General features: G+C 41.7%; 1 protein-coding gene across 1 annotated transcript; it reads left to right on the top strand.

Annotated features, from left to right (window-relative positions):
- Positions 1–5835: 5835 nt before the first annotated feature.
- Positions 5836–10561, top strand: LOC311026791 (uncharacterized protein; the record flags this gene model as incomplete). The annotated part of the gene is made up of 7 exons (XM_084030489.1): positions 5836–5860; positions 7322–7510; positions 7660–7844; positions 7930–8186; positions 9068–9188; positions 10153–10288; positions 10371–10561. 7 exons carry the CDS (start codon positions 5836–5838, stop codon positions 10559–10561), a joined length of 1104 nt encoding a protein of 367 aa, XP_083886615.1.
- Positions 10562–16288: the final 5727 nt, after the last annotated feature.

Raw genomic sequence — 16288 nt, 5'->3', positions numbered from 1 at the left:
GTGTATAGTGAGAACAGAAGCGGTCCTAATACTGAGCCTTGAGGGACACCCGTGTCCAGAGAACAGGGTTTGGACATAGAGCCATTCCATGTGACCTGAAAGGTGCGATTTGTCAGGTATGATGTAAACCAGGCGAGAGCAGAGTCAGTTATGCCAAGTTCAGCCAGAGTGGAGAGGAGGATTTGGTGATTGACTGTGTCGAACGCAGCAGATAGGTCGAGGAGAACGAGAACGGAGGAGTGGGACGAGGCTCTGGCGTCTCGCAGGGACTCGGTCACTGTGAGGAGGGCCGTCTCAGTGGAGTGAGCAGTCCTGAATCCTGATTGATTAGGGTCTAGGAGGTTGTTCAGCGAGAGATAGGATGACAGTTGGTTGTAGGCGGCACGTTCCAAGGTTTTAGAGAGGAATGAAAGAAGAGATACAGGTCTGTAGCTTTGGATTTTTGACGTGAGGGGAGACGCGACAGGTGAATAGTTCAGAGTGTTCTGAAATGTTTAAATATGTAAATCTTATTGAATTTGTACTAATTTGCAGACATTTCCATAAAATAAATCTGAACACTGAATTTACACAGGAAGTTTGGTGGGTGTAAAGGATGCAGTTTTATGAGATTTGGATGTGTTATGTCTTCTATGTAAAATAGCTCAAACTCTAAAAATTGCCTCAGCGTCTCACTTTAAAGGGATAGTTCACCTCAAAATAAAAACACATATCCCCCCCACCCCACCCACCTGCAGTGCTATATGTATTTAGTGAAATTGTTTAAAACCAGGTCTGTGGATTATCTTGATTTCTGGAAAAGAGAGTTTTTTAAATGTATTTTTTTAGCGTTTGAGCACCACAAGCTGAGACACCTCTACGGCCAATCTCTCCAAAACTAGGCAACTCACAACTCAACTATCTAGATCGATAAAAAGCACTAAAGGTAATTGGAAAATGATGGATTTTTGATTTTGGGATGGACTCCCCCACCCCCCTAATTTGTATTTATTTATTAGGAAGAGAGAGAGATCTTGTAACATCAGCGACTGAAGTGAAAACATCGGGTGAACCAGGAATCCAGGTTCCTCTTACATCAGGTTGAATAATAATGTGATTCTTTATTGATCTCCGTTGGGAAATTCTCCCTCCACTTTTACAAAGGTTACAACCAGCCAGCGCTGGCAGCCATCCAGCTCCTCTGCTCTGTAGTAATTGTAAAATGTCCTGCCTTGTACATGAATACTCATTCACACACATTCACACACCGACGGGAGGACGGCTGTGGCTCAGAGTCGCCCTCCAGGTGGATCACCGGTGGTTTGATTCCCGGCTCCCCCAGTCCACATGCTGACGTGACCTTGGGTAAGATACTGAACCCCAAGCTCCTCCCGAAGGGTGTTCATGTGTTTGCATGGGTAAATTAGACTGAATGTAGTGTAAAGTGCCTTGAGTGGTTAAAAACCCACCAAAATGTTCTTTGCAGATTCAGATGATTAAAACAAAATGTAATCAACGAATTATTGATGATGTATTTTAATGGATTAATCTACAGGCAGTTTATAAATGAGTTAAAATGAGCTCCACCTCAGCTACACCATTAAAGCAGTGAACACATTAATATATTACTCTAATGAGTACTTTTGGTTCTTTAAGTACAATTAGATGATAATGTACTTGAGTATTATAGGTCGGGAGGCCCACACATTTCCAGAGCACATGGCCTGGATATTTCTTTGGCACACCCCTGTAAAAACAGACAGAATGCATCCTGGGACCTCAGTAAGGAGTCCAGGATGGTACCAGGACCTGAAGAGTGCACAAAACCCTGAGAAGTACTGCACACCATCTGTCAGTAGGTGATGCTAGAGAGCCATAGAACACAGAGCTTCCCATTACCATGGTGATGATGTGTGTTCATTAGGGTGTAGTTGGTGCCTGCAGGCTCAGTGTTCCCATGGTTGATCCAGGAGGAGATGGAGCGCCATGGTTTAAGGGGGGTTAACCATTAGCTTGGAGGGAACAATCACAGTCTTCTTACTTCAAATAGAATATGCTTGATTTGACTCGACTGCTTCGGCCGCTGCATGGGTAATAGGTGCTCGGGCTGGCCACGCTTGCCTGAGCATCACTCCAGTCAACATCTGTCGCATGAAAACCCGCCCAGAAGGCCTGCTGTTAGCACCCAGAGCCTCTCATCACTGAGGCTCTTTTAACAGCAGGCTCGGAAACCTCGAAGGCTTTTGGTCGGAGCTGCAGTCATCAAACACGACACTGTTGCCTGTATTATTATCCTCAGACTTTAGTCGAGCTCATGTTGCACAGTGAGGGTGCTGACATTAAAACCACTGTAATCAAACCCCTTCCAGGCCTTCTGTAATCAATATATTTTATATCAATAATAGATCAAATGACTATTATGCAACACGATGAAGCCCCAAAGAGCAAATATCAGCCAAGTCTGCACTTCTGGGGTTTTTAAAGCCTCTTTTATCTCACAGCTCGGTGATGAGCTTGAATTTTCATCTCATGTCCATTCATTCATAAAGCCTGACGTTGAGTGATTTGATTACATCTGTCACTGGTTACCCAGTCATTCTATTCTAGGACGCCCATGATGCATGATAAACATACTCATAATGTGTTATAATCTGCTTAGAGCAATGTATAATTTACAGTTACAAGCACTCATAAATATCTATAACACATAATGAAGCATTTTATAATGACTAACAAGGTCAAATAGCTAAAATGACTCAACTGCACATATCATATGCTTGAATTATTACATGTTAGAATGTATTACAACAATGGGAATTATCTGGGAGTGAGCACAAGTATTTTATGATGCTGAGCTGATATGGAGTAACATTAGCATTCAGCATTGGCCTCCACCAATTTTTGACATTCGTCTATTTAGCTACTAAATGCTCCACTTGGCTAACTAGCTTGTTGCTAACTTTCCTGTCTGCCGCTGTGTATTACATACTTCTATTTTAACCAGACGGCAACCTCCTTCTGAAAAGTGAAGCCAGCGCTGAAGTGCCTTAAACTGTCATTCTCTCTGCTGGCCATCAGGGGGCGACTCCTCTCTGATTGTCTGGAAGTCTATGAGAAAATGACCCTACTTCTCTCCTGATTTATTACCTCAGTAAATATTGTAAACATGAGTTTATGGTCTCAATCTCTAGTTACAAGTCTTCTTCAATCCAGCATGATGTTCATTTAGTAAATTATGGTCCATTTGTGTCTGATTTAAGTAATTTTTCTCGGTGAGGAATTCTCTCAGTGTGAGAATGAGAGCAACTTTACATGATATTTACTGTCTGTATTGTTCTTTTTTTATCACTCTGTTGAGTTTAAACCTCATAAATTCATTGTTGGCATTTTATTGTTTGACCTTAGACATCAGTAATTCTGTTACTAGGACGTTATCCTCTGAGTGTCCTCATAGTCACTCCCACCATCAATTATTATCTTTGGAGCGCTTCCATGAGTTTATATTTATGACACTGCAGCCGTCTAATTGGCTAACGTCTGACTCTGGAAGCATCAGTCATGTTCACTGGAGCCGCCCGACTTCGTCATGAACCTAAACCCTCACTTCTGACTTCACAAACTTTCCATCTTTACTGTCGCAATTTCCGGTCGATATTGACCGCCCCCTCTCTCAAACTCAAGTCTTTTCTCGTCAATAAGCACTCGGTGCCTCCATCCCTCTCACAGCAGCCGTTTATTGACAGCGGAGTGTTTGGGAGACACTGCTCGTCCATGAAAACACCATCTGATCTATAAGCTTTGATCTGATGGCGCCTGGCCATTGTTAACAAACGCTACGATTGGAAGCTTGCCATGCAAAATGAATGACCATCTGCTGTGGGTAGAAGGGCTGTAAACATCTTCAGATGGCTGCGTGGAAGGATGGAGGCATTTATCAGCCGGTCACCATCAGCTCTCCTCCCTCCTCCTCCTCCTCCTCCTCCTCCCTCCTCTTCTACTTCTCTCTATTAATTGTATGTCACTCTCGACCTTTTCTCTTTTAAACTTTGTAGTTTTCTCATTTACTTTGGTTCTATCCAATGATTTAGTGGTGAATTAAACCAACAGTGTATATATATATATATATATATATAGTGAAATGAGCTCCAGTCATTTATAGAAACTGTAGTTGGTCTAAAAAAATATCTAAAAATGAGGCCATAAAGTTATTAATTCCCACAAAATATCAAACACGGGACTGTATTGTTGTGGAATTCATGGTATCGGTTTTTAATTCGGCATTGCTAATCTTCAAACGATATCCAGTCTCTCATCTTTGGAGATTTATCTCCCAAAAAAATGACTTCACTTGTGTTGCATTTTCTGTCCCTTGTTGCGCGTGCACACACACACACACACACACACACACACACACACACACACACACACACACACACACACACACACACACACACACCTCACAGGCCTTCTCACCTCTCAGTCTCTCTTGCTATCTGCTCCGTCTCCCTCCATATCTCTGTGAAGGCTGGCTAATGACACTCTTCCAGATGGCTTGCTACTGTGTGTGTCTGTGTGTGTGTGTGTGTGTGTGTGTGTGTGTGTGTGTGTGTGCGTGTGTGTGCGTGTGTGTGCGTGTGTGCATGTGTGTGAAAAGGATCTTTCATCTTCCTCTTTCTCCGACAAAAGAATGAGTCCAGTCAGCACAACTGTCTATCTGTCGCCTCTCCTCCCCGGCTGCACACGCCTCGTTTAATCCCGACGTTTGTGCTGCACAGCTCAGTCTTGACCTGCGCTCTCCTCCACCACTTCTTTATTCCTGCTCCCTCCACCTATCACTCATCTGCACTGTTTATTCCGCTCTCCTCTCACAGTGATACGGCATCCCGCTCCTTCTCCGGCCTCGCCTCCCGTTCTCCCCCCTTCTGCTCTCATCGTTTTTCTCCCCCCTTTCTCCATTTTTTTGTCGTCCCATCTCCTCTCTCTGTGCTTCCCGATCTCCTCCTCCTCCTCCTCTCCATCCTCAGTCTTTTCATGGCTGCGTAACAGAGAGTGACATGTTTGGCAGTTCCCTCTGCTCTCTCCTCTCATAAGGAATTACTGTCCTGACCCACTTCCACATGCAGCCGCTGCTGCATCTACATGGCTGGGAAACAACTTGTGTCACTCGCTGCCAAACAGAACCAGCCTCGCCGCACGGACATACCATAATATGTGGAAATAAGATGTTTGTATAGTTATCGAAAAGCAGTTTTGTGTGCTTCGTTCCGGCGGGTTTAAAGCTTTTTAAAAATTGCATCCGTAAAGTCATACATCCTTTAGCTCCACCCACTTGAGTTTGATTGACCATTGTATGATAATGTCCAAATCTTGCAGACATGCAAAGTTATCTTCTTAATTCAAGGTCAACTTTACAGCTAAGTGTTAAAGTCATCTTAGTCAATCACAAGGTAGCCCCGCCCCAAATTTACCCTGTTTTATGGTCTATTTGACTCCAAATGGACCATAATTTACTAAATGAACATTGAAGAAGACTTGAAAGTACAGATTGAGACCATAAACTTGTGACAATGTTGACAATTTTTACTGAGATAATAAATGAAGAGAGAAGTAGGATCATTTTCTCATAGACTTCTATCCAATCAGAGAGGAGTCGCCCCCTGATGGCCAGCAGAGAAGGAGGTTGCCGCTTGTTCAAAATATATGTAACACATGACGGCATATAGGAAGCAAGGAGAGAAGTAGGGTCATTTTCTCATAGACTTCTATACATTTATACTTATTTTTGCCACCAAATGGCCAGTAGAGAAAATGCAGGTTTAAGGCACTTCAGCATTTGGAAGTTGCCATCTGGTCAAGATGCTACTCAAAAGTTCTTGCCCAGGTGAGTGAATGTGACAAATTAGGATGAGATCACATTGAAAATTCAGAGCTGAAAATGTCCACAGTTTGAATGCCCAAAGAAAAACTCACCCACCCACCCACCAACCTACACACACACACACACACACACACACACACACACACACACACACACACACACACAGTAGTCAGTAGACCTGGCAGTATAACATGGACCGATGCCATAATCTTTGGATGCCACATTTCTCTGGGTTCTGTGACATTGCAGAACTTGCGTCTCGGGGAGTTTCACACCGTCGGCTTCGCGTTCCCACACGGCTACACTGGGAAGTTATTTCATAGCTGCTTTTATGTCAGGTTAGAGAGATCACTTCGTACGCTGCACGCCTCCCTCTCCCAGTTTCAGAACACGGGAGGAGCTGAATAGTTTTGCAGTGCTCAGTGTGATGTTAAAAAAACGAATTAATGTAGACTTTTTACATTTACAAAATTGACTTTTTAAAGCTCAGTGGAGAACAGGGCTTCTTCTCTCTGACTGACAGCTGCTACTTACAGAACAGTGCAACGGCACTCTCAAAGGAACGGCTGAACGTGCATATCTGAGAGGTGAAAACACACAGTGGACAGACATCTGGAGAACCGTTTGCTGCAGCCTGTTCAGGTCAGTGGCACCCGGCAGGAGGACAACTGCTTTCACATGTGCTTAACGGGTATAAGCTTACAAGTCGAGAAATGAAATGCACTTCAATCAGGTCAGTTAATGATAATGATGATCACGTTTTTAACATTTTTCCAGGTGAAACGCTGCTCTTTTGACACTTTTTCTGTCATTTGGTTTGTTCTCTTGATGTTTTAAGGGCTGCAAATACATTTCAGATTTTCCACCTCACTTTGTGTCATCCAAGTATATATTTTTTAAATACTTTTAGGCATCTGTACCTCAGTAACCTATAACCTCAGTTTATATTTGGAGATGAAATCTTTTAAATACTGCACTGCATGAGATTGGCATTGTCACCCATTTTGTACCTTTGCCTGCCATAATATGAGGATGGATTACTTTTACAACTTTTAAAGGTTAAGTCTTAAATAAACACATTTCCGAGTTGTATCCCAGAATTGTTCACAGTGGCTGCATATAGCCTATTTATGCACATGTCCATAATCTATATCTACTGGTTTTTGTAAGTTAATGTTGGGTATGATCTTTATTATCTTCCCAATTTTGTTTTTCTTATCTAATAAAAGCAATTAAAAAGCTTGGCCTCCATTGACGGACGAATTAAGTTAAAAAAATAATAATTTGGCGTTCTGTTGGAGCGGCTTTGAACAGAGGTTTGAGGTTTTTCATGATGAAAAAGATGTTTGTGCTCTTCTCCTGACTAGTTTTGGTTTGATCGGTTCATCCAACTCCTCAGATGGTAGTTTTAACCACCCGGTTACACGATTATAAAACTTTCTCTCTCCATCCTGGACTCTGCAGGGGAGATGCAACACGTGGCGTGGTTGATGCTGGTGATGCTATGGATGGTGCAGGCTGTGGAGGGCTGTCCTGGTGTCTGTAAATGCTCCAGGAAGTCGGGTTCAGAAAAGACAGCGGTCAATTGCCATAAGAGGGGGCTTCGTGTCTTTCCCTCCAACCTGCCCCCTGATGCCTGGATCCTCAAACTAGGTGAATACCTTTTGGTTCATCAAATCATCCCATAAATGGGTGTGACCCTTATGACACTTTATTATTTGACCTTTGCTGTCAGTACATACAGTATAAGCAGTGTGAGCCAAAACTGCATTGATATCCGACTTTCTTACTGCTGTCTAAAGGTGAGAACGGGATCACAGACCTGAAGGCTAATGCTCTGAGATCGGTTCCAAAGATTGAGAGTATCAACCTGGAACGAAATGCCATCAAGTCCATCCATCCCCAGGCCCTCTCCGGTGCAAAGCACCTGATGCTCCTCAACCTGTATGGCAACCACATCACCAACCTTCCACCGAGGGGATTCCAGGTAAAGAGTTTGGAGATGAAAGATTACATGTACGATGCGACGATCTGACCATAAATAATGTTTTTCCTTTGTTTCATGTCTCCAGGACCTCCTGAACCTTCGCTTCCTAATGCTGGGTCAGAACCAGATTGGCATCCTTAAACCTCAGATGTTTGCTGGAATGAGGAACCTGTCGGACTTAGACCTTCCTCTCAATGCGCTGACGACGCTCCCTTCTAATGCCTTTAAGCCTCTAATCGCCCTCAAAGTTCTGGACCTTTCCCTGAATCGCATCCAGAGGATCTCTCCTAAAGCCTTTACTGGCCTCAGACAGCTCATGTTCCTCAACTTAGACAATAACAGGTCATCACATACATGTTTAGTGGATGTTTCTATTAACCTCTCAATGCAAAACCTATTACAGATGTACATCTTTGAGAGAAAAACATTTCCTGAGATTATAAAGTCATAAATATGCAAGATTAAGACTCAGCGAAATAAAAGTGGTGTTCTTGTGACAAGGATGGCCTCTGGGGAAGGCCACGGTCCAAAACTCCATACACACATTTCCTTTCTGTGTTCTTTTATGAACATAAATAAATACTAATAGAATTATATTTTGCTCACACAAATGTATGACTTTATAATCTTAGAGAATTCAAGGTTTTTCTGGGAATAAACCCTGGCTCCTTAATCTATATTTTGATTCTTTCTTTTAACCTACGGCCTTTATACGCTATTGTACATAACCGTATTGTAGTTGCCAAACATACATATTTTTATTAACATGATTCATTATTAATTTTACTTATGAATATAATTAATTATTATAAACTTTTACAAACCATTCAACATTGAAACACGTAGTTTGTGGGGTTTTGCAGAATTATCCAATTATATTCTGCCTGGGGTCTAGATTTTATTCAGACCAATAAATTAAACAATTAAAATACGTTATTTGAAACTAAGAGAACCATACATATGAGTTTTCCAAGATAAGTTACAAACAGGGTGACATCATTTGTTTGTGCCGTCCAGAACTATAACAAATCCCAGTTGGAAAATAAATCTCTTTCTTTGAAAAAAAAGGGTAAACAATCAGAAGTCTGCCGTATAAACGTCTGATGTTCTGCTCCACACACTGTCAAAATGATTAGCCCAAGTTTTCACATCGAGCTCCCATTTTGGCTACAGTTGTGCAGTGTATTGATGGTAATTAAGGAATTCCGACTCTCCAAATCCAGCTTGAAGAACGTCCCTGCTGGAGCATTCAGACCGCTGCAATCCCTGGAGATGTTGGTTCTGGACAACAACCTTCTGACCTCGCTGAGCTCCTCAACTTTGGATGGCTTGGCCAACTTGCAGGTAACACAGTGTCTTTGGTTTATAAGCAAACAGAAAACGGATAGTATCAGTTTAATGTGAGGAATAATTGGTCTGACTCATATATGAGTTGCTTCTCTTTGACTTTGTACAAGTTTTACAATGCCATGCATGACATTGTCATTACAACCCCAGCTGTCATCTGCATGGAAAAAACGTCTAAAATATAAATAACTGAAAATGACTGTGTGCGTATTAACCCCTTTTTCTATAAACTCCTGAATAAGATATCAATTATCTTCAGAAGTCACATACAGTAATTAGTTCCCCATTAGATCGCCAAAAGACATGTGGGAGACTCCAAACAGGCTCTCATTTTTTTCTTTAAGGAATGTCATTTTTCTGGCCACTCCTCCATAAAGCCCAGCTCTGAGGAGTGGGCGACTAAAAGTGGACGGATACTCTGATCTCTGCTGCAGAACCTTCCAGCTCCTTCAGGTTTATCTTTGGTCTCTTTGTTGCCTCCATGATTAATGTGCAATAGTCTGGTCCGTGAGTACTGGTCCCCTCCTGGCAGGTGTGGTGTGGTGCCCTATTCTTTCCATTTTGTAAAAATAAATTTAATGGTGCTCCGTTAGCTCATGTGACACTTAGATTGCATACAGGTGGACTTTATTTCATTCATTATGTGACTTCAAGGTAACTGTTTGATCTTATTTAGGGCCTTCAGAGAAAAGGGGTGAATTACAAATGCACACACCACTTTTCAGTTTTTTTGAGAAAAAAATATGTCTTTTTTTTTTCATTAAAATTCTCTAATTTTGTGTTAGGCTATATCATAATATATATATTTTAAATAGCAAAGGTTGAAATGCAACAAAATGACACAAACGCCAAGGGGCCTTTGCAAGGCACTGTATGTAAATTAGGACAATTATGTGACCAGGAAACATTTTTAGATCCACATAGTTGCCACAAAGTGAAAATGTGCTGATTATTCAACCAGGAACTCTACGTGAGGAACAACGAGCTGGAGCTGCTGCCACCTGATGTGTTCAGGAACATGGCCAAGCTCTCTCAGCTGGCTCTCAGCGGAAACCGCCTGAAGACAGTGGATGGAAACATGTTCACCCATATGCCCGGTACGTCCACCTGTATTACCGGGGGTAGAAATGATCATTTACTCACGATGCTTACACATTTGTCTTTTGTGACCCCTGTCAGACCTGAAGAAGCTCTACCTCCATGACAACATGTGGCACTGTGACTGTAGCATGGTGTCCTTGGTGCAGTGGATGGGACAGACCAAAGCCACTCTGTCGCCTCGGGACACCCTGAAGTGCGTGAGTCCTCCGGAGCTCCGAAACAAGAGCCTCTCCAGTCTTAAACCTGACACACTGGTCTGCCGCGCATAACACCGGAAACTCTGTATGAGGACCACATTGTGGGTTCTGGGCCCCTAAAGAGTCAGATAATGAACCTTTACTTAAAGAGGACTTATACTTGTATTTCAGGTTCCTACTCGAACATGTAACCCACATGCTTTAATTCTCTTTCAACCTCCTGCCCCTCCCTCCCCAAAAGTCCACTCTGCTCTGATGGTCAGCTGGTCCACTCTATTGGGACTGAGCAGCCTCTTAGTGTGTTTGTTGGAAACGTCCCGCACCCTCACCATACCCAGATAACAGTTTTTCTGCTGAGGAATAGTGATGAAAATGCATTTCAGCCTCTTGTACTTCAGCTCTTCGTCCTCTTGATGACATTTATGTTTGTCTTCTCAACATGGAGACTCCACACTCAGCTCTGCTCTGACAGGATTTGTTTGAGGGCGGGACTTGATTAGTCCCACAACGGAGAAATTTCCCAGATATTATGCTATTTTCTTACTTGGTGACATCACCACTTTACCAAAGAAGAAAAGTCAAGATTTCAATCGAGGCGTTTGAATCCGTCCAGGAGCAGAGTTTCTGTCGGGGAGAGGAACTCCATTTGGACATGGACAAGACGTTTTACATAAACGACAAATTATAAATACCAAAATAAAGAGAAGACAAAGAAAAACACAATAGGTCCTCTTTAAAAACGATTTGTTTTTTTTACTTTATACTTGTTTCTTATATGATTTCTCAAAGCTGCAACACAGTCAATATATACCTGGTAGGATAGTTTAATTAAACAGTAACATTGATGTTCAAACCTTGCATAAAACATCACCTATTAGAAACACTGGCTTTACCACCATGTAACGTATACAGTATTTATATATATATATATATATATATATATATATATATATATATATATATATAAAACAAAAATAAATGTCATTTCCTTCCATACTGGAGCAATGAACCCTTAAACTGCAGTAAGAGCATATTACTGGAGTTATGATGTTTTCATCAGACAGAAAGACTGTGCATCACTTTTGTATTCTCCACCAGCAAAGAACAAGTGCCGTCCCTTATCTCCAAATTCAACACTGAGATTAATATTATAATCTCATATTGCTTGTCACATAGAGCCTGCGCAGGTTTGGAGAGTGACGGATTACATGCAATGGGATTATATTAATCCGATTCCAGGAAATGGTTTCTGTAATCTTTTATAGTTGGTGTAAAATAGAAATACATATATATTAAAGGCGTTACGATAGTGAGACGATAGACTGCCTGGATGTGCACCGCGAAAAGTAAAGTTTATTGTTTATTGAAATTATAATCTCTAAATTATATTAAATGTGAAATAAGGAAGATGATGTGCAGCCCAGCAGTGATACACTACATGGTCAAAAGTATGTGGACACCTGAACAAATAGAAGCAGGGTTTGTTTTAGAGCGGGGCTGCCTTGTGATTGACAGGTTACGACATTCTCTACTCAAGTAGAAGTACAGATACTACAGATACTTTTTCAAAAAGACTAAAGTAAAGTACTGATCTAACTTCTCTAGTAAGAGTGAACAAGTACAGGCTCTGAAATATACTCAAAGTAGAAAGTAAAAGGTGTGAATATGAATATGAAGGACATTTGAAGGACTGGCTGTTTTTTTTTTTTACAGACTCTTGCGTAATATAAATAAGAAAAAAACAAATGGACAATTCCCCTCATATGCATTAAAACTAAAGTAACACGCCTGTTTTGAAAATGTGAGAAGTAGAAAGTACAGATGTTTGTTTTAAAATGTAGCGAGTAAAAGTAAAAAGTTGTCAGAAATATAAATATTCAAGTAAAGTACAGATTCCTGAAAATTCCACTTAAGTACAGTAATAAAGTATGTGTACTTCGTTCCTTCGCTCCTCTGGTTGTCAGTGTTTTAGTCTGAGAACTTCAACTCTTTCACAGTGTGTTTTTGTTAAAAATGTCTAAATCAGCGCTGCTTCACTCTCTCATTTTACTTTCTTGCAAAAAAGAATGTGGAGGCAATAAAGCCAATTTGGTATTTTACCAAATTAATAAATTAATTCAAAGTACTTTGTGACCATCTGTGTTATGATATGTTATTGTTTCACGCTGCTCTCTATCCTTTCATCCGTCTGTTATTTTTCCTTCAGAGCAATGCATGATGGTACTGAACGCGAGATGAATAGTGGGATGCTTTAAGTCTATTATAGGGTTTAATAATCCTCACTATACATTCAGACAGCACTACAACATGGAGAACTCACTATAATAGTGTGTGTGTGTGTGTGTGTGTGTTGGGGGGAAGCAGAGCATCATATCCTGCCCTAAGCATTCTGAAATTGACAAGGTGACTCCCATCGACCTCCTCGCACAACGACTCTGACATGAAAAGTGCAGCGTCTCCCACTCCGGCGGGGGAGATAATGGCCATCATTTCCACCTGCATTAACCTGCTATTACAGGCGAGCGCCGAGCAACAATATAATAGCCGTGGCTCTGTTCCAAGCTGCAGCTTCTTCCCGCCTCCGTCGATCGGAACATTAAAGTCAGGATATTTATTTCTCTTTTCTTCTCCCCGGCGTGTCTTCCTTGGTGTGTTTATTTTAATTGGCCGCTGAGCCACCTATCATCTTTGAAAGCCTCACTTTGATCACCGGCATCACACAATGGAAACATTTGGCTCTTACCAGAATCGCTGATTATTTGACGATTAGGTGAGATGATGTACGAAACACCAGTTGCGGTTTAACTCTTCTTTACACAACATGTTGTTGTTTAACATGTTTTGGAGCATGTTCTTTCAAACTGCACCATGCATTAAATAATGTATATTCCTATAATCCATTACAACAGGCGTTGTTTGTTCATTTATTCAGGATGTAAGGACTTCATGGACCCTTCAGGTGATGGAGCATGCTCGGTACATGTTAATATTCTTCTAAAATGATTATTTGTTTTTCGTACTTCTTCCACCATGAACATATGTATTTACCAACAGGACACATACATGCATCATTACTTCTGTGTCTCCTCTTAAAGGACTTGGGGTGTGAATCTGGATCACGTTACTTGTATGTTATGAGTTAATAGTGCATGTGTGCATGCATAGCCCAGCGGATTCAGCAATAATCAGGAAAATGGCTAACGCTGTAATGCTGACAGGGTTGGTGAAACGCAAAATGACACAAATGCAAGAAGGAAGCAGGCAGGAGAAGTAAAACAAAAAGCAAAAATATGGGCCAATCTACCGTCTGTAGATATATGAAGGAATTTTCGGAATTGAAGAAGTGTGAATGGTACACGATGTACTGTAAAACTTTGGAGGAAAATGTCCAATAACCTAAAAGAAAAGGGATATTCCTTCCAGGACATGATCTGTTTTTCTACAGATTTTTTTTCCTTAATCCATAGAAAAACACTTGTTCTCACAGTTTCCTTCAAAGTTTTGCAGTTTATCCCCCTGAGGCATTTCCCATCATGCTCTGGGTCTCGCAGACCTGCAATCTGCAGCCGCCTCAACCTCCTGAGGCCTGACACATCTCTGTGGATGTGAAGTGGAATGTCTGAGACGAGAGGAGAGGTAAGTCACAAAATAAAACAGGAAACACAGAAAACACTGAGTGAAATAAACCTATATATATATATATATATATATATATATATATATACATATTTATAAAACTTCTCTCTCCACTGTTGGCTAGTATAATGAACCTTACACACTCCTTGTCATACACACACACACACACACACACACACACACACACACACACACACACACACACACACACACACACGCACTGTCCCACATGAGCACTTAATGAAGTATGACTGTGTCGCTGTTGTGAAAATATGTCGGTTATTTAAAATCCTCCAGCATAATCGGCCCTTTGCTGCTGATGTCTCACTAACAAGGGACGTTTGTTCTAATTAGATGAGGCACCAGGCGGGCAGGTAAACGGTTTTCTCGACCTAAAAAGCTCCTATCTAACCGGGGGAGTCGTGTATGTTGTGTTAACAAGAGAAACGCCGTCCCAGCAACCATCCCTCTCGTCCAATTGTTCCCCTGATGAAGTGTCGGCGTGCTCACTGGGAGCGCCGCTCTATCCTGGCCTGGGACCAGTTTGGCTCGGTTCGACTTCTAAACGCCCGACACAGAGGAGAGAAAACAGTGAACACTGCCTCATACCAACTGGGATATAATTACAGACAGGTACTCTCCCTCTTGTACTGGTGTTTTCCTCCAAGATATGCTTTGTAAAGTTAGTAAACACTCAGTTTTGATATTAAATGGTAGAAGAGAGGATTTAGGGAGTTTTCTGACTCCCGACCATGTTTGCCAGCATGTTCACGTGCTCCATCCATATGTGGTGACTGTTTCCGTCCCAGTTTGCTGTGCCGTAGAGCAGCCAAGGAGATATTTTCGTGGACGCTCAGCGGGACCTTTGTGGGACAAAGCATCCTTCGTCTTGACCCAAAAAAAGCCGCTTTATGTTTTTGGCATCAAATTGAAGATTTTGACATTTTCTCCAAGCTGTCTTTTAAACCTTTATTTACCCACGATGGCCGACTGAGCCTTCTCACTTGTTCCCAGGGTTTGCTTTCAACTGAACAGAGTACATGTTATGTTACCACCCGAGGTAATCCATTTATTTACCCTGAGCAGCTCCACTGGGCCTTGCTAAAGGGCAACTTGAGCTGTTGTGACTGAGCAGCCATTTAGAAAAAGGGGTCACGTATAAATGGAGCAGAGGATGAACTGTCCTCACACTGTCTCTGCTATCTAAACAGGTCAGTACCAGCAGCACAGCAATATGCAGGCCCCAATTTCCTGTCCTTATCTCACTTTTATTCAACAGGCCTAATTGTCATCTGGTGTGTGAGTAGTGGTTGTAGGAGACCGATAAACCATATTTGAATCAACGTTAAAATTCACAATAACACAATCTCAATCTTTACTTCTATTAGTTGAGTGATGACAACATTCACCCGGGCGGCAAGCTCCGGTTCTGAAAAATGAAACCAATTCCAGGGTGCCTTAAACTGTCATTCTCTCTGCTGGCCAAAAGGGGGCAGCTCCTCTCTGATTGCATAGAAGTCTATGAGAAAATATGCCTACTTCTCTCTTGATGTATTACCTCAGTAAACATTGTAAACATGAGTTTATGATCTCAATCTCTAGTTTCAAGTCTTCTTCAATCCAGCATGATGTTCATTTAGTACATTATGGTCCATTTAGAGTCAAATAGACCATAAAGCAAGGGATGCTTTGGGGGGTGGGGGCGTTTGCAAGCAGGTGGTCACCGTAAACTGTAAAACCCACAGAGAGTTTAAGGGTGACACATTAAAACAATAAAATATGGAGATACCAGGTTTCTCTCCCCGACAGCGATGCTATATTGTTTGGTCTCAATCTCTAGTTTCAGGTCTGATCCAGCATGATGCTCTTTTAGTAAATTATGGTCCATTTAGAGTCAAATAGACCAGAAAGCAGGGGATGCTTTTGGGCGGGGCTACCTTGTGATTGACAGGTTGCTATCAATGCAGTTAGCTACTAAGATGACTTCAACACTTAGCTGTAAAGTTGACCTTGAATTATGAAGCTAACTTTGTTAGCAGCTTCACACCAGAATCCAGATGGATCCAGATCCAGTAAGGTTGCTGCTCTGCCGCTTTTGTTCATCAGATCCACCTGTCGCTCCTCCACAGTCCAAATATGGTCACTTCCTTCACTGGTTGCAAA

Source organism: Eutrigla gurnardus (assembly GCF_963514095.1).
Source record: "Eutrigla gurnardus genome assembly, chromosome: 16".
NCBI classification, from domain to species: domain Eukaryota; kingdom Metazoa; phylum Chordata; class Actinopteri; order Perciformes; family Triglidae; genus Eutrigla; species Eutrigla gurnardus.
Note: the sequence above shows the minus strand (reverse complement) of the source record. Positions and strands in the feature narration are given on the sequence as shown.